Source organism: Ciconia boyciana, chromosome 1, assembly GCF_034638445.1.
Source record: "Ciconia boyciana chromosome 1, ASM3463844v1, whole genome shotgun sequence".
NCBI classification, from domain to species: domain Eukaryota; kingdom Metazoa; phylum Chordata; class Aves; order Ciconiiformes; family Ciconiidae; genus Ciconia; species Ciconia boyciana.
In genome coordinates this window covers 195,377,996-195,396,493 of record NC_132934.1, presented here as the reverse complement: position 1 = coordinate 195,396,493, position 18,498 = coordinate 195,377,996, and the positions used below count along the sequence as shown (strand labels likewise).

Here is an 18,498-nt window from a genome sequence, read left to right as displayed (position 1 = left end):
TCAGGAGAAATTATAGGTTTTCATTAGGTGCCTATTCCTTTTATGAACTGAAGATTTTTAAATGTTCACTATTTTGAATGTCTTTGTTGAAATGGTTAACCTCGTGCATTGATAGGGGTATGTAATGGAGGCACTACTCACTTTGGAAGCTGCTGTGGATAATCTGTCTGACTGTTTGAAGAACAGTGATCTTTTGACGGTGTTATCACGGTAAGAACCTGTTCTCCTAATTTTATCTTTTTTTCCAGTGTCTCATGATACTAGGTGTGCAGTTCTGCAGTCTGACAGCATAAAATTATTTTGATAAGACTGAGCTCATTTATAACCTTCAGAGAACTAGACTAAGAGCACATCTCAGCCAAATTTTGCAATAGTTGAAATAATGTTGATAGAACTAATGGAACTTTACAATGCATTGTAAATTCTGCCTTGCTGCCACTTGGCTATAACTTACTTTAACATCCTTTAAAAATATTGTATTTTTTTCACCTTTGTACCATATACTTGAAAACATATCTGGGAAGAAACATGTTTTTTGGAATATTGATTTCATACAACCTGTCATTCTCAGATGAAGCATTCCCCAAGAAGTGAGTGACCATGGTTTGTTCTCCTCAATAAAACTAGGGAGAATTTTGTCCCATGTGTACATAACCCATGGATTTTGCTAGACATGTAGACCATCTTTGTGAAACCCTTGGCCTTAAAGTAGACCTTTGTACATGGAAGGAAATTGCAGGCTCCTTCTGTAACACAGCTGTTGGCAGTACTGAGGGAGATTAATGTCTATCTGACTCCTAATAGCAACAACAGAATAGGGAATGTGTTTGAAAAATGACCATAAGTTACCATGTTTTACATACAGAACTAAAATACAGGGGCTATAATTTCTGAAGCTAGTAGGCAGGGTGCTATATATTATACTGCAATGGCAGAACACATGTATTGCCTTGTGACAGAGCAGAGGTGGGGAAATACAGCTTCTACTTTCTAAACTAAGAGCTATTTACCTTTCTTTAGTGCACATTTCAGGAAAGAGCAAGATGGAGCAGAAAATAAGAAACACTCCAGAAAGCAGTGGGATGCAATATTCTTTACCCTGACAATACTGATTCCATAAGATCCTCTTCAAGTATTATAGACAGTAGGGACTCATAGTATATGAGGTAGGAACGGGACCAGAGAGTCAGGAATTAGCTGTTCTCCAGAACAAAATTCCTTTGCATGTATCAACACAGCATGTTCAACTGTACAGATAATTGATAGGGATTGTCTGGATCATCACATGATAGTCCATGAGGAAGCATCAGTCACTGGTATTGAAACACCTCCACTTTCTGTAAACCATCTTGAAGAGATCTTAGCACACAGGCAGGAGAGGATGCAATGACAACAAGGTTTCTGAAGGACCTGTACTAGCAAGAACCTAGGCAGCCACATGACACGTTTCTTGAGGATAATGTGGCATATTTGTGGTTCTGCTTAAGATACGCTGCTTTTTCTGCCCACAGTTCTCACATTAGCCAGTAAGTCATTGTGCCGCCTGCCAGCTGTGCCAAGTTTGGGGTTTGCTCCACTGATGAGGGCATTTTAAAGACCAAAATTGTTTTCAGTTCTGCCACTGCCCCATTATATGGGCATTTCCACAGGTCACTTCACAGCTCTGTATCTCTTGTCCCCGTGTTGTTCTTACCTGTCTAGACTGTAGACTACCCTGCTCTGGTTTGGTGCAGTGTCACGTGAACCTCACTTCAATCATGTCTGTGGGCACTTTTGAAAAAAAAGACAGGCTGCAATAGACAGTGCAGTGTTTTACTTTTCCTATTTAAATATTTATTTATAGTTTGATAAGTACTTAATTTGCATACAATATGCACAAGTTTCAAGCTGTGCATTCATACGTTGCAATGTATGTTATATATTTTGGGTTCAGTTCATCTTCGCCAGATTTAACATCAAGCACCAAACTGACTGCAAACCGGAAGAGCACAGGACAGCTGAATGTGAATCCTGCAAGCGGTAACACAGCCACTGCTGAACGAAGCAGGCACCAGAGGAGCTTCTCTGTACCCAAAAAGTTTGGAGATGTGGACAAGTCCTCGGACCCACCACGCAGTGCCACGCTAGACAGAATTCAGGCGTGCACCCAACAAGGCCTGTCCTCTAAAACCAGAAGTTCATCTTCCCTGAAGGACAGTCTCACTGACCCATCCCATATTAATAATCCAACCAACCTACTGGCCACCATCTTCTGGGTTGCTGTGGCTTTGATGGAATCAGATTTTGAGTTTGAGTATCTAATGGCATTGCGGTTACTGAATAAACTTCTGGCTCATTTGCCACTAGATAAAGCTGAAAACCGGGAGAAGTTAGAGAAGTTGCAAGGGCAGCTGAAGTGGGCAGACTTCTCAGGGCTTCAGCAGCTACTCCTGAAAGGATTCACCTCCCTTACTACCACTGATCTCACACTACAGCTTTTTAGTTTGCTGACACCAGTGTCTCGAATATCCATGGTGGATTCCTCTCAAGCTATAGGTAAAACCAGTGTACTTTCCTCTCTTTCAGTTTCTGTTGCTTTGACATTTGATGACAGAATTAGGCTATCTGCACAAAACCAAAAATGGCATTTTTTCTTTCTCTTCTAATATAGCATAATGTACTTTTGCTTTGAGTTGGGTGGGCTTTTTGGAAATTTCATAGGAATATAACATGTTTCTGAGAAGTGAATGTATTGCACAATAAGGTTTTGGAGAAAAGCGGTCATGTATTATTTCACATTTCATTTCTAGTGCTTAGGAGCATATAAAGTTTCTGAGTGCTGACAAAATAAACATATGGAAGGAGATACTGTGACATTTTCTAGAACCTATTTTGGCTAGCTTTTCCACTGAATTATTTTCAGAATATTGCAAATTATTTTATTTTAAATTAGTGCTTCATGCGATTTTTCCTAGAAATATAAATATTGAAAACTCTTGTACACTTTTTAGATAAACTACAATAGCACATTAGTGAGGTAGGAGAGAGGCGTGGGTTATAAGGAAATAAGGTAACTTTTTGGAATTCCCAATTATTTAGTTGAGGTTGTGACCACATCTTAATTATGTTTCTTGAAGACAGTTTCTGTATTGTTCCAGGTATTTACTCTTCTGTCTCAGTCAGAAACATAGATATTAAGACAATTGTGCAGGCTTCACAACTAAGTCATAACAAGCTTAGACACAAAGTAAGGGGATGAATGCCATGAACAGCCTGTCCATCTCTTAAGCACCTGTGTGGTGCCTGTGTTCTGGACTTCGGTTGGGTAATTCACACATGGGCTGTGACGGTACCATCTGGAGGTATCTTTTTCTTTTCCCTGAGTATAGAGGAAGCCTAGGGAAATTACGCTCCTAGCTTAGGCAACTTGTTTAATTGTGTAGAACGAGAGGGAATGAATGGTAAGCAAGATATTTTCGTAGAGCAGATTCTTTCTTTTCAAAAAACAGATTGTGTCCAGATACAAATTCTTGACTTCTGAGCTCTGAGCTCCCACCTGAACTGGAGCAGCTTTTTTTACAGCTCCTGGTTACAGTCGCTGTCTGTAGTTCATCAGCTACCTTGAGCTATGAGTTGGTGCAGAAGAGCTGAATTCCAGCTCCAGACAAAGCCCTTATGCTAATGACAGCGGCTGGCACTTGGCGCAGGAGCCATCTCCTAGCTTCAAAAACACCATTTGAGTAGTCTCATCTGACCAGTTCTATCAGAATTTTGATGATGATATAATTATTATTATTGTTGTTGTTATTGTTATTAAACTTGAACAGTATAAAACAATGGAAGCTGTGCCTGGCAGCCTGACCAAAACATTGTGGCAGCCTGACCAAATGAACAGTTGTTCATTTATCAATACTCACTAAATTTCTTCTTGTGTTTTAGCAGCAGTAATGAAAATGCCACCAGTTAAGACTGTGAATAAGCCCGTTAAGTGGAAAAGATAAACATAATCTCTAACAGGAATAAAATACATACTTTTGTGAGATATTTTATCCTGTAAATACCTGTTTGTGCAGTAGCGTTTGCAGAAACAGGTTCACACTTTATAACAGTACTGTCGCCTAAATGATATACTGGATTTTCAAATTAAGGCCCCTTTAAGACAAATGTGGCACGGCCAGTGGCGTGAACAACTTGACAGAGTCTGTGTGAGTTTACAGCTAATGTAATATTGAAACCATGACCTCCCACACAACACCAGCTTGAAGATCACTGTGGCTGTTGCTGTCCGAAATATGCATTTTGTTCTGTATTTTCCTGTTCTAGGATTTCCACTGAATGTTTTATGTCTCCTGCCCCATTTAATTCAGCATTTTGACAGCCCAAACCAGTTTTGTAAAGATATAGCCGAAAGGATTGCACAGGTATCAAAGTTATTTACTGTTTTGTACATCCTCAAACCCTGTAAATGCAGTTGTCTTGTTCTTAATGTGTTTTGACATTTATATTTAATTAGGTTTGTTTGGAGGAGAAGAACCCCAAGCTATCAAATCTTGCACATGTCATGACCCTTTATAAAACACACAGCTATACAAGGGACTGTGCTACCTGGGTAAATGTGGTTTGCCGTTACCTTCATGAAGCATTTGCTGATATTACTTTGAGTATGGTTACATATTTGGCTGAGGTAAGTTTTCAAAGATTTTTTACTGGTTTAACTCTTCTGTTGCCTAACAACCCAAAGAGCTGAAGTCTGCCTGCAGATTACTGGGGGCTCTCTGTAGCTGTTATTTATAATTAAGAGTAAAGAGCAGAAATTAGCAGAAAGAAAGGGAATTACTATAAGAAATCAATACTGAACACTAAAACAAAAGCCAGCAAAGGTCTGCAGGGCTGATACATCTTAAGGCAGCTTCACTCATCAGCCAGTCAGATTTTCCACTGTGAAAGAGAGAGAAACTGAACAACATTTATTTAGATCTTGCTGAGGAAAATAAGAGAAGGACTAATTCCAGAAGGCATTTAGCAGCATAAATAAGATATCATCTGCTATATAAGGATCTGGTTCTTGATACAAATTTGTATGCATTCCTCTAACACTGAATGGGATCATCTTGCTGCCCAGGTTTTCCCCTGTGCTCGCTTACTCCTAACATTTCTCATGCTGTTGTCCCAAAAATCAGGGTTCGTTTACCCAGTGGGCAAAATGCCAATATACACACAGAGCAGAGGTATTTTATTGCATATTTGCACAGATATGGGTGCCTGTCTCAAGACAACACACCGAGCTTTCAAATTAACAGTTATTTATACACAAAGCATTAACATATTCAACTTCCTAATACATGTGCAGTGTTATTCCGTTAAATGATTGGTTAAAATCTCTTTGCCCAGCCTGTAAATTAGTACACATGCTTAGTTGTTCTTCTTCAACTTCATCATTTGAGTCAGTGGTATATTGGGGTAGGTGGTCTGTGAGTTGGGGGTCACGATCTCTCCCTGCTGGAATTACCTTTCCCCTAGTTTCCTACCTTTTTGGCAGATCTAAGTGGTTATTCATGGTTTACTAACTAGACTAGTAATACATCAGTTAAACTTCTGCTTTCAACAGCCACATCCTGCTTATTAGACAAAGGCACATTGTCTAAGTTCCTATGGAGATAGGGTAGGGCTTTACAATGGATTTCTATAGCAACATCAACATTATGTGAATTGTATGCTTACATTTGATTATTACAACGCGTGGAGTATAGAGCTGATGCAGTGTTGTTACTGGGAATCCAAAGCTCAGTTCTGCTCTTTAGCTTAAGGTCACTTGATCTTCTGCTTCCTGTGTCAGATCAGTATCAGGACACCATTTTCTTGTAGAGTTCTCAGATTTATCCCTTCACGTCTATGCTGTAGTGAGATGCCTTCAGTCTCCCCTCTCATACAGGGGGAAGGCAGTTCTGTATTCATGGCATAAATTCACTAGCTTCTTTAGAGCAGCTTTGGTTTTTGGAGCAGATTCATTCTCCCCTCTGCCAAAGGATCTAGAGAAACTCTGCAGGCATCTCTCATACTGCCTATGCACAGATTTTCAAGAGCCTGAGAGGCCAGGCTGTGCTCCCACGCTCACTCAGACTTCAGAGCAAACTTGGCCCTGCTGCCTCTAGCTGCAATTCCTCACCTTGTTTGTATGTGGATGCTCTAAGTAAACAATCATATCAGATCTTGACTGATGGTGAAAGTCATGACTCTCCTGTAGGACACTAAAACAGGACCCTGAGCTTTTTCAGTCTGTTTTCAAACTCAAAGACTCTGAAGGACTATTAGTTCTTCAAACACAACGACTCTGAATTCGCCAGTCAAGTGTCTCCTTCACAGCAGAAACTTATATTCCTAATAAATAAATGCTGTAAAAATTGAGGTTTAAACTCTTTCTCCTTTGCTTTCCCAGCCTTAGGAAAGCATTTGCCCCTCTGTTTTCCCTTCAGTGCTCTACATACAGTTACTACTGCTGCAGCACCTCCACAAAGGCCATTGCACATGATCTCGCTCCCCTCAAAATGGGCTTAGACGTGCACCTGGAGACTCTTTCTTTACACTTCCCCCTTGCTGTAGATTGGCACCACACTACTATATTAACCTCAAGTCAGGCAGGTTTTTGACCGTAATTAAGGCACATTCCTCACATAGCACCATCATCGCAGGATGACAGAGTAGTAAGCATGACTTCCTTTCTCTATTTACATTGACTGCAGCTTTGTTGAGTCATGTCTGGGAATATTTGTATAGGCATAGGGTAGCTGCCAGTCTGGAGGAGGAGCAAGAGACAAGAAACCATCTTGTTCAGCCTGCTGTGGCCATGAAAAAGATTTTTCCAGCATTCAGAATATGTTTCCACTTTTCTTCTTAGTTAATCCCCAGACCAGGATAAACAATGTGCTCCTGTCTCCTATAAACTGGCTGTGGGATATACTGTCAATAGGTAAAGCCAAACGGGTTAACAGCCCCGCTGGGCAGTCCACAGTTGACTGTTATAGCCATTGGTTACAGAGCCTCGAGCTTTAACAATCCTGGCTCAGTCCCCAGCACTTGGGCCTGAGCGAAATTGTGAGACATGCAGTGCTTAAGAATAACAAAGGAAATCTGTGTTGCAACAGTGACCCCTCCAAACACGCATGTATACCTTCAGAAGGGGACTTTCTACCACAAGTTATTAAGACTATGAGAACGAACGTTCTCAGCAGAAGGTAAAAGCTTCAGTTATTGCCATTCAGACAAAAATTTGCATTTAACCTATTTGATGGCAGGTAATTGCTTGTCAGCTAGGGGTATGATCCTGGCATAAAATAAGACATTTCAACTGTGTTCGTATCCAAACCTTACAGTGACAAGCAGTGCTGCTTACTCAGTTTTACATATTACAGCTCCATCCATGAAAAATTATCATTTCTTCTAGAAAAATACTTGGGGATCTCAGTCTACAGATGAGGAAAAAATCACTATTTAATAGTGCAGTAGAACTTGGAACCTCCACTACCAAAATCAGCATACAAACACATTACTGAAAGCTTACTTTGATTTTATGTTAGATTTTTGTTAGATTTTATGTTAGATTAGAGGGCATCTAATAAATTACTAGACTCCACTTGGATAACAGTTGAAATTTTTCTCTGATGGAAGACATGAGGCAGCATAGAGTTTTTATAAATAATTGTTTTCTAGATCCTAATATCTCTAGTAACCACTGGTAGAAGAACTTTTTTGTTGACCTGAACAGAAGGATAGAGTCTAGTCTTGAGCCTCTGGTAACCTCCAGCAATAACATTTGATTGCCTCTGAAATTTGTGGGGTGGGACAGGACCTGTCACCAATGAAAGAACGTGCTACCTTCCAGGAAATTTTGGGCTGAGATATTTCACACACATGTGCAAACATAGCACGTCTGTCTGTACGCCTCCTGAATTACTGTCATGTATATATATGAGCACAGTTGCATTTCCAAGGCTCATTGTGGTATTCCGGGATCTACACTCAGGTGTTCCAAAATTCCGGGATTTAGATCAAGCCCTTTTTTGTATTAGCCTCTACAGCAAGAGAGCCCAGGGACTCCATCTCCTCCTTAACAGAAAATGTTTCCTTGGCAGTTACAGCCAGTGAGCACTGGCAGTGAAGTATATTTGGATAAATATATATTGATGTCTGAATAGTAGTAGTTTTGTTTCTTCAGCATGTTTTCTTTTTTCTCACTGACTTTCAGCAAAGGTAGAAATAAAAAGATAGTCCCCTGTTTTTATTGGATGTGCTTCCCCAGTTACAGTGTAAATTTTACCTGCCAGCTTACTCAACTGCTGAATGTGTTTTCTGGATAAGTTAGGGCAGGCATATATAAAACGTATGTTTCATTATCAAAACAGGCTAGCATTTGGCTCCCAACTTAAAGCTCTTTTTTATTTTGCACTTGTATCATCATCACTTGTAAAATGATTGTAAAATGGCATTGCAAAATCAGTGAGTGAAGAGAGATTAACAGTACAAATGGTATTCGTGAAACTAGTAGCTTTTTCCATAAGAAGAAATGTCTCAAAATTCAGTTATTTTCACTTTTTTTTTAACAGCTACTAGAAAAGGGCCTTCCCAGCATGCAACAGTCCCTCTTACAGATGATCTACAGTCTTCTTAGTTATATGGACCTGTCATCTATTCCTGTGAAACAGTTTAACATGGAAGTGCTAAAAACCATTGAAAAATATGTACAGGTAAATACCATATCTTCTTTATATTAACATAGGAACTTAGCAGTATTTGCTATCATAAGTTGATTTTCTTTATAAGAATTTAAGACTAGATTAGCAGGGAGGACTGCAACTGTCCAGTATGGTATCTAGTTTATAAACATCCTGATGCCTAACAGACTGCGCATCCCAAGATGCCCAGCTGTGCGTTCACTGTGTGGGAAGGGTTAGGCTGCAGCTACATTACATCAGGAGCAAGCTTAATACCAGGCAGAGCCTGACTGACCACTCTTTGTAATTATTAGCATGAGGGAGATGTGGCATAAGCACTTCCCTTCAAAGACTTCTGCACCTAATTCTCAGCAAGTGGAAAATATGTATTTCTACTAGGAATGCACAGCTGGAAAGAGCCTGTGTCAAGTCAGCTTCTTTGTTAAATGGGAAATCTGCAATGGCCCTTATATTTATTCATACTGATTAAGGCATTCAGGTAGGAGATTTTAAATCCTTTGCCAAATTGGCCTTGCACTAAGGTCTCCCAGGTTGCAGGCCAGTTCCCTAACAATGACACCTTAGGCAAGTCTTGGTCTCTGCTGTTGAAATTATTCTGCAAGTACGTACCTTGTCAGTGGCCAAGAGAGAGAAAGAATAGTAATATTCAAATTCCACATTTTTATTATGTGGCAAAAAATATGACTGTAAAATGTAAATAATCTCGAATGTGTGTGAATCTTTCTTTCCATTTGCTGATTAAATATACCTATTTCTAGAGCATTCATTGGAGAGAAGCCTTGAATATCCTGAAGTTGGTAGTTTCTCGTTCTGCCAGTTTAGTTTTACCATCCTATCAACACAGCGATCTTTCAAAAATGGAAATACATCGAGTGTGGAACAGTGCCTCCAAGGAGCTACCAGGGAAGACTTTAGAGTTTCATTTTGATATTTCAGAGGTACTATTTGTTATTCTGCTACTTAAAACCTTACTTCTGTCATGTGATAATCCTAAAACATGTTGTAGCTCCTTAAGAAAGCTGAAAAACTGGGGAAGAAAGGAAAATTACAAAACTGAAAGTCTTTTAAATTCCTCTTGATCCACAGTGACATATTTAATGACCTATGCTGGAGGGCTCTTTCTGGATTTTAATTAGATTTTTTGAGGGAAGGAATTATTAGTTGTGTTTAAAATTATCTGGTGGTAAAGCTATGTTGCAGTTATGCCAACTGTAATATATAAGTATACTGTATGTATAAAATCCCCCTCCAAGCATTTTGTACTTGGATGCCAATGTTCTCTGTAACTGTTAAACTTAGAAGTATGTCCTTTAAGTGAGTACTTTCTGATGTCTTACTGAATTCTTTTAATTTATAGAACTGAATGGTCCTATTGACTTTAATGGGCAACTCACTCTATAGTTATGAACCTGCATGACTTTGCAACATTATAGACTTTTTCATATAGATAATAGTGAGACTTTGGGTTAAAAGGACATATGAACATAAAAAGGCATCTTGTACTATTTGTGTAAAGAGTTTATTCTTGTTGTTTCATGTAGGTATAGTTCTAGAAAATGCTGAGCATCCTATCATGAATCCAAGAAAGCATTTTGCTGTGTGTTGGAACAGGGACAGAGTGCTCAGCACTCTTAGGAAAAACCCATTAAAAACATTTGCAAGAAATGTGGTTTTGAAGTAAATTTCATAAGCTTTCTGGGTTTTTTGCTGCTGCTTATGTTCGAAACTAGTTTGACAGTTGCTTTGAGTATTACCTATTCATGAGCATAAGCACTAGCTACTAGGTATGGCAATAGTTACTGAGACATTCACAGTGGAAAATAACTCACATAGCAAGTGACATGAAATTTGGTGCACTCCTTGTTTTACCCCTGTATATGATCTTCAAAGTAATCTTTTCCTGCAGCTAAAGTAATATGTCCCATTATAAGTTCATCCTGGAGCATAGTACTAGCGAATAATTACTCTCTGTTTAAGACTCCAATTATTGGGAGACGGTATGATGAGCTGCAAAGTTCTTCTGGACGAGATGGTAAACCCAGGGCAATGGCTGTCACCCGAAGCACTTCTTCAACCTCATCAGGATCTAACTCCAATGTCCTTGTTCCTGTGAGCTGGAAGAGACCCCAGTACTCTCAGGTAAATTCCTTTAAAGTAGCCCACTAGTCATTAACAAGTTGCACTCGGAGCAGCTGAAGTAACACACACAAAGTTCTTAAATGCTTGTGCCCTCTGTCCCTTACGCAGTGCTCCTGGCTGGCTGGGGCAGTGGCAGCACAGCATCTCACTGACTGTGTATGCTGAGTGTCTTTCCTGGACTCAGAAATGGGCTGAGTTATGTCTCTCTTCTCTTCAGCCAGTGGTTTTCTTTCAACCTGTAGGAAATGCATCTCTTTAAGACCTCTAACTCTAGGTCAGATTTAGCTAAGAATGACAGGTGAGTTCAGACATTAGCAAGGAGAGCAGATAGACAGCATGTGCAACTTTCTAAGTGGTGTTTTCATGGGAAGTCAGGTAAAAAGAATTCCTTGGAACCATTTTCCTAAAAGTGATGTTTGATTACGGTATTGATTTTGGTTATCTGCCAGTTAAAATAAAACAATGAAGAATAAGTGTATTTATTACTTTTTAAAAAAAATATAGCAGATTATATAGCAGTGACTCAGGCCCAATTCTGCAAAAAATAATTATGCATGTGCTTAATTTTAAGCTTCTGAACTGTCCTTTTGAAGTGATGCACACGATCCAGTGTTTTGTTATTATGCTCAATAGAATTAATAGGCTAATTTAAAAATAATAAACACCAAAATCATTAACAGCTATTTTTATGTTTCTTTGCATGCATAGTTGCTCTGAAAACAATGCTTTGAGCACTTAATGACTAATTCTTTGGTTGGTTCTTCCTAATTAAAAATTGTTAATGTATGTTTCTAGCCACCAGAAGAATGGGTGGTTAAAAAAATGCTCACTTGAGAAACATCTTCTTTTTCTAGAAAAGGACAAAGGAAAAGCTGGTGCATGTCCTTTCTCTATGTGGTCAGGAAGTTGGGCTGAGTAAAAACCCTTCAGTAAGTAGCCTTGTATTGACCATTTGTTTGTTTCATTGTGTCCTAAACTTTAAAAGTGAAGAACTTTGTTTCCCAGAGTTGCTGACCTGATTCGCATAGTTTCATGTCACATTACTATAATTTTCATTTGTACTGGCCCACACTGCATTTCTCAGCATATAGACCAGTGAGTGAATGACTCTCTTGCTTAAAGACGATTTACTTAGAGAGCTACATATGGTTTTGCTGTGAAAGATCTGTGATGCTATAGATTTTACTTATGCCAGCTCAGTGGGTAAAGAGTAATAACCTCTGGTATTACTGATCTAGGGTCTTTATAAAGTAAAAAATTAAATTACAGAAATAAAACTGAGGGGGTGTGTGTCTGATTTTTCCATTAGATGGTAGTTCTAATGTTACTCTTTAAAAATTAATATTATCTGGTGCCAGGAAATGGGCAATAGATCATCCAGGGTAGGAAGCTCTTAAAATAGCTATTAAATATTTTCTACAGAGAAAGGAAAATTTCTGAATGTTTTTGAGTATGTTGTATGTCACTTGTATTATGGTGAACAGGTCCTTTATTTCTGCAAGACAGGGACCGTTGCATTTTCGCAACTGAATTGCAGATACAATTATTTTTAGTAGGAAAGGAAATATTACAGTTTGTTGTATTTTCTAATCTTGACATATCTTTGAACATCATTTTTAACTAGAGATTTTTTAATGAACTTACTACTTCATCCCCTTGACAGTATTTTCTTTGCTAAGTTCTCTTAATTTTGTTCCTGTAAATGTATACAAACATCCAGGCAACAGCAATCTGCAGCCATTAGGTGGTAGCTGTAATATTCTTGGACGTGTTCCTGCAGTATGAAGTTGTTTCTTTGTACAAGTTTAATCTGAAGGCACCTGTCCAACATAAATAATAAAGAGTGTTCTAAAAATACTCAGTGAAGGAATTAGGTGTGTACTGGAAATACAGTCTTCTGAATAACCAATTACAGCTTTTAGGAAGAAACAACCAGAGGGAGCATTTTGTTACAAGAGAAATCCTTTGAATTTTAGGTAATTTTTTCTTCCTGTGGTGATTTGGATCTGATTGAGCACCAGACGAGCTTGGTGTCTTCAGAAGACGGAACAAGGGAGCAGGAGAACATGGATGATTCAAACAGTGAACAGCAATTCAGAGTCTTTAGGGACTTTGATTTCCTAGATGTTGAGCTGGAAGATGGGGAGGTACAGTATATTTTCTCTGAAACAGCTTTTTTATTAAAACAGTTTGATATTCTTTCTACTAAACACTATACTCTTCTTGCAACATAAAACTTTTAACTGGATAACTATAAACTTAGTTTTGAGTTCAGATTATTTATAATGTTCACTTAGTGTTTATTTCAGTAGCATAACAGTAAGAGGCTACCACACCCTTCCTTTCTGAATCTACTTTAGGAAACACTGCAAAACTGTTACTGGAAGATATAGCCTCTGTTCTAGTACCTTTTCAGTGAATTTACTTTTAAGTGAATTTATTTTAAATACAATTTTTAAAGATCTAAATTGTTAACAAAAATATATTTGCTGATTAAAAACCCGTAAAATGAAATTGTTCCAAATCTGTTGGTTCAAGAGTAACCCTCCAAAACATGAATTCAGGCCTTTGGGCTGTTACTCCTGCAACTGCTGATGAAATCACTAACGCTTAGAGAGATGTACCTTCCACTCTGCTTAGGTGTCCATGATTTCATTATTTCATGCTGGAGCTAAACAGAACCCTGAGGGCCCAGATCAAGTCTTGACAGGTGAAGCCTGTCAGCTCACCTTGAGCTGAAACTGCTGAAGGGAAAAAGTTGAAGAACTGCTGAATTTTGGGGGGCTACACCCTTTAACCTTACTTGTATCAAACATGGAGTATTTCTATTTGGGTGGGAAAGACCAAAAATGAATATTCATTGCCAAACAAGTCTAACAATTTTGCTGCTATTTAAAAGTTCAGAAATTGTTATCTCTTTTCAAGTACTTAAGGCGCAGATGTTCAGCAAACCTAACAGTTTAATAAATTTTCTTGTCATAGTCTGGACTTGATTTTAACATGAATTCTCTCAGGCATTGCTCTTAGCCCTGAGAAGAACATGTGTACAAGAAGAAATAATCAGTTTTCTCCCTAGTTGAATTGCAGTAGTAAAATAATTTTAAGGTAAACAGACCCCTCAGGTGTGAACTCATGTACATCTGAATTTTAATTTTTTTTTCAGTGAAGAGGAAGGATGAAGGAATAGAAAGAGATGTCGCAGAGTCCTTATTTTCCAAGTCAGGAATTTCTATATCAAAGTACAGTAATTTTGGCTCACAGCTGCCCATGACTTTGCTAAAAAAAAAAAAAAAAAAAAAAAAAAAAAGGCAGGTGGCATCAATGGTTGAAAATACATTAGCCAACTATTATGAAGGAGCTTTAATGTTCTAAACAATGATAAATGATAAAACAGCAATACCAGGTTGTTTGTCAAAAAGTATACCGGCTGCAATCATTTCTGGGTCTTAAATGTTTTCAAGATATTACAAGGGCTTGGGACTGCAATTTTGACTAAATACCACATGATAATTTTTTTGCCCAGTGAAATTCAAGAATTTCTTCTTTCTCTTCACCAGTTAAAACCATATACAGATTATATATAATTGTGCAGAACAATTCTTATCAAAATGAGTTTACCTTCATGGACAGTAACCCTGCAAAGATTTGTTTTATACATGTGGCTAACTTCAAGACTGAGACCTAAATTAATCAGTATATAATTGTCTTAAGTCGGTCATGGAGCAGATACTAAGCTTCTCTAGTTTTATGTGAAGTAAAATGAAAAATGTGGTCTTCTACTTAGTACAGTTTTTAAATTGCCATGGATCTGAGACCTTGCATTCCAAGGTTTAGTCCAGACTTACTACTGTTTTAAATAAACAGATACTTTAGCCAAATTCAAACCTGGTGTCAGAGGCTACATCTCAAATGACTGAGTTGAAACTGTATCATTTATGTCAGGTCTGACTTTGATATATTCATAAACATGAATAAAACAGTGTTAGAAAACTTAAGCTAGCAAGAGCACAAATAGTCTTTCCAAAAAAACCCTTATGATTTAAACAGGCCAGCGATGCTTGTATCATCCCCAGACCACAAGATGTACTTGTTTGAAATTTCATAAAGATGTGAAAGCAAGTAATGGTTATTTTCAAACTTAAAAGATAGACTGAAGAGTTGAAGTTTCTGTGATAATATTAGTTACAATTGTAGGCAAATGTTTGTCTATCATGTCTTTAATACAGTAATTTTACATAGATTCTTTCTATTTGTTTTTCTATCTGTTATATCTGCTACCCAGGAACTTCAGGTAAGAATGCTACTTGAACTCAGATGTGCCAGTATATGTTATGCCTTCTTGCAAACTTGTATTACAGAATAACATCATAGTTTTGTTGTTGCCCTCCCTCTCTTCAGTGTGTGCGTGGGTGGGTGGGTGTGTGTGTGCTTGCACTTCTGACAGGTGCTACATTTTTTGTCTTGTATTAGAAATATTTTTGAGGTCTTCTTCAAAAGTTCTGCTTCATTTTAAGTTCATTTTTGACATGTTCAACATTCTTCACAAATTTTAAAATATCTTAATTCTAGTATCAGCATTTTTAAAATTGAGCCATTTCTCCTTTTAGTATTTTTGTGCATAAATAATATGTAGAAACAAAAGAAGAACTTAATTATTTATAATATAGTAAAGTTTGGGCCATTTTTTCATAGGCAAATTATATACTATTTCCAGCTTCTCAGTTGTGGTATATTGGCTCCTATTAGCATCTTGCTAAAGCTGATAACTGAGACCTCTTCAGAAAGTTTACATCATTGCCTACCAGCCTGAATTTAATTGAATAAATTAATTAATTTATACAGCTTAATTTAATTCAGCTGTATACTCATACCAACTTTGTGGGACTCATTTACCCTGTGAAGAAAACTGAAAAGGCGCATCAGTGATCGCCAGTTTGGGACCTAAACTTGCAGTTTATCAATGTATAGAGAGAACTGAAATGATAGAGAATTGTAATGAGTTGATGCAAACCCCAGCAACAACAGTATTTTGCATATTTGTTTCTGATAGTTTGTATATCAGTTATTATGCAAACACAACCCCCAAAAAATCTTATGCTCAAAATGCCTGTGCTCTAAAAGATACAAACATATGGAAATAGTGCCTTACTATGCAGTTCCACAACACTTTTGCCTATACCCTACAATATTTGTGTGACTCCATTAACTTTGCATACTTTGTCAATACAGTAAGGTAAAAACGCGTGAAAGAAGTTTTGCATGATTCTTACCAGCTTTATGGAGGAGCTACGCTGCTCTCCCCCACATGGGGTTACTTCCCTTTTTACTGCCCTTTCTGTGTCTCTCCTTTCCCCTGGGTTGTCGTAATGGTTAAAGTGGCTGCAATGGCACGTCCGCTCCTTTACCAGAGGGAGGTGATTGTGAGAAGTCCTATGTAGTGCCTGCTCACTGCTGGCCAGACACATTTATAAGAAGTGACTGTTTTCTTTTCAATTGATGTTTGTTACTGGTGGCTTTTCAGATAGGAGATAGCTTTGCTCCTGCTGTAGATAAAAATGAACAGCCTCTCAAATACATCTTCCCTCCTGCTTGTTAACTGTGAAAGAAAGATTGCTTAACAGAATATAAAAACAACAACTGCATCTTTGTAGACATGTGTTGACGTCTTGTTTAAATTCAGTATGATTCTGGGTGCCCCTGTAGCAAGTTTTGGGTTATACTGTGTTTTGTCTCTCTTACCCTTTTCTCTCACTTTTAATTCACTCCCCCTTCTAACTGCATGCCCTAGAAGTGTCCCTTTTCATTTCTCTTCTTTTTGCTGGCTTCCTTCTTTAAGGCATTGCAGAATAAAACTGCAACAAGAAATATTCCCATAGACATGGGCTGCAGAGTTTACTCATAGCTGTACAAGGCATCATGAAGATCAGGGTGCGATGACAGTCATCCTTGCTTGCTTGCTTATTTATGTCATTTTGTCATTTGTTAGCTCAGTAACTGATGTGTTTCTGGAGGATGTCCCATTGCTGCATGTGTCTTCCAGCCTTTGTGGGGGAGGATGGACAGACAAAGAATTTGTTAAAATAAATAGCTGCAAACCGAACAGTTGTTTTTATGATTTAAAGAGACCTAATTTCTTAAATCTTAATGTGTTCTGTTCTCTTCCCTACAAAACTACCATATGATCCCAGTCCCAGGATGAAAACACAGGGTTCTTCCCATAATGTTTCAGGCTTCATAACAATTTCATATTCATTTGCTCTTGCGTATAGCGCATTCCTTGGTTCTACATGTTCTTGTGGATTACAGTTCTTCCATTTCTCATTTGTCTTTTTCCTAAAAAATATTTTTTCTTTTTTCCTCATATTTGTTCATGAACGGTGAGCTTAGTGTCATGAAACTGAACTTTCCCTCTTTCTAATCATATTCCAAAGTTCATTGCATTAAAGGGCAATGATGCAAAATAAGATCTATTTGTGCAAGTTTGTTGATTGTTAAGGAGGTAAGATTGCAATCGAATTAATTGCACTTTATGCAGTTTGGTCCCCATTCAGTAAATGAAGTAGTCCTGAATGGGGATTACTCAAGTGTTTAAAATTACAAATCTGCTTGAGGGACCTCACTGAACTGAGGCCTCTTTCTCTATGATTGTACATAATTTTAATCTGCATAAGCCCAGGAGATACTCATAATCAGTGATTTGATAATAATATGTATGATTTTTTAGGCAGAACTATATTTTTGTCTAATTCATATTTAAAAGATCACTGTCAACTTGAATTTTCAGCAGTTGGTTTGCTTGTTTAAGAGTGTTGCATCTTAGAGAGTCTTGTTTTGAACAGTCAGCCCTGAACCTTAAAAAGAAACATTTTTTCTCTATTAATTTCCTTCCCATGTCGATATAAGGTTGAGGGCTTTCACCTAGATAAAGTACCCAAAACTGCAGCTGGATACTTCTGGGTAGACCCTTCATGATGTGTAAGGCCCCTTTGGCCTCTGCAGGTCCATGACAGGAGTAGTTGTGGACATGCTCCTGCATTTGCTGGAGAGGAACCTGGCTAGACTTGAAGCAAGCAAGAGAATTACCGCAATTAGGGAAAAGAGATACAGTCCACTGGAAAATACATAAAGTAAACAAATGAGAAAATGGTGGAAAACTAATTGTAATTTTTATACATGAAAGAAATTAAGTGATCTTTGTATCAGTTCACCAGCCTAACAAATAGTTATGCAATTTGTTTAATGCACTCGGCTTTATGTAACTGCATGTGGGATCAGAACTGAAAGACAACATAAAATGTTTGGTCCATTTGACTGTGTCCTTTTTAAAACATGAAATCTCAGGCAATGCTAATCAGGTTATTCACAAAGTATAGCTTCAGATAATTCAAATAAATTCAAGTTACAAAAATAAGCAATATGGGCCTAGAATAAAAGTTTTAAAAAGTGTGCTGCTTTAGCTATTACAATTTGTGTGTAAATGAAGGGTTCATTCAAATCTACTCATCATTATGGTTATGTATATAATGCAAAGAATCTATAATCTTTAACATATGTTTCGCAATTGAACCATTGCTATGAACTGTGCTCCTAATATTTTTAAACGTTATGGAAAAATCCCTTAAAATTGCTTCCAAACTTTTCTTTTGCCTGT

At 37.8% G+C, this 18,498-nt stretch overlaps 1 protein-coding gene across 5 annotated transcripts in view; it reads left to right on the top strand.

The window, feature by feature from the left end:
• The window catches only part of FRY (FRY microtubule binding protein), a 256,233-nt gene that overhangs the window by 207,017 nt on the left and 30,718 nt on the right, over positions 1 to 18,498 (top strand). For all 5 annotated transcript variants that reach the window (XM_072850395.1, XM_072850394.1, XM_072850393.1 and 2 more), the window contains exons 43-51: positions 116 to 210; positions 1,934 to 2,535; positions 4,303 to 4,400; positions 4,493 to 4,663; positions 8,580 to 8,720; positions 9,467 to 9,646; positions 10,686 to 10,847; positions 11,702 to 11,776; positions 12,824 to 12,994. In XM_072850395.1, the coding sequence (XP_072706496.1) occupies positions 116 to 210; positions 1,934 to 2,535; positions 4,303 to 4,400; positions 4,493 to 4,663; positions 8,580 to 8,720; positions 9,467 to 9,646; positions 10,686 to 10,847; positions 11,702 to 11,776; positions 12,824 to 12,994 (1,695 nt within the window). The remainder of the gene's footprint in view (positions 1 to 115; positions 211 to 1,933; positions 2,536 to 4,302; positions 4,401 to 4,492; positions 4,664 to 8,579; positions 8,721 to 9,466; positions 9,647 to 10,685; positions 10,848 to 11,701; positions 11,777 to 12,823; positions 12,995 to 18,498) is intronic.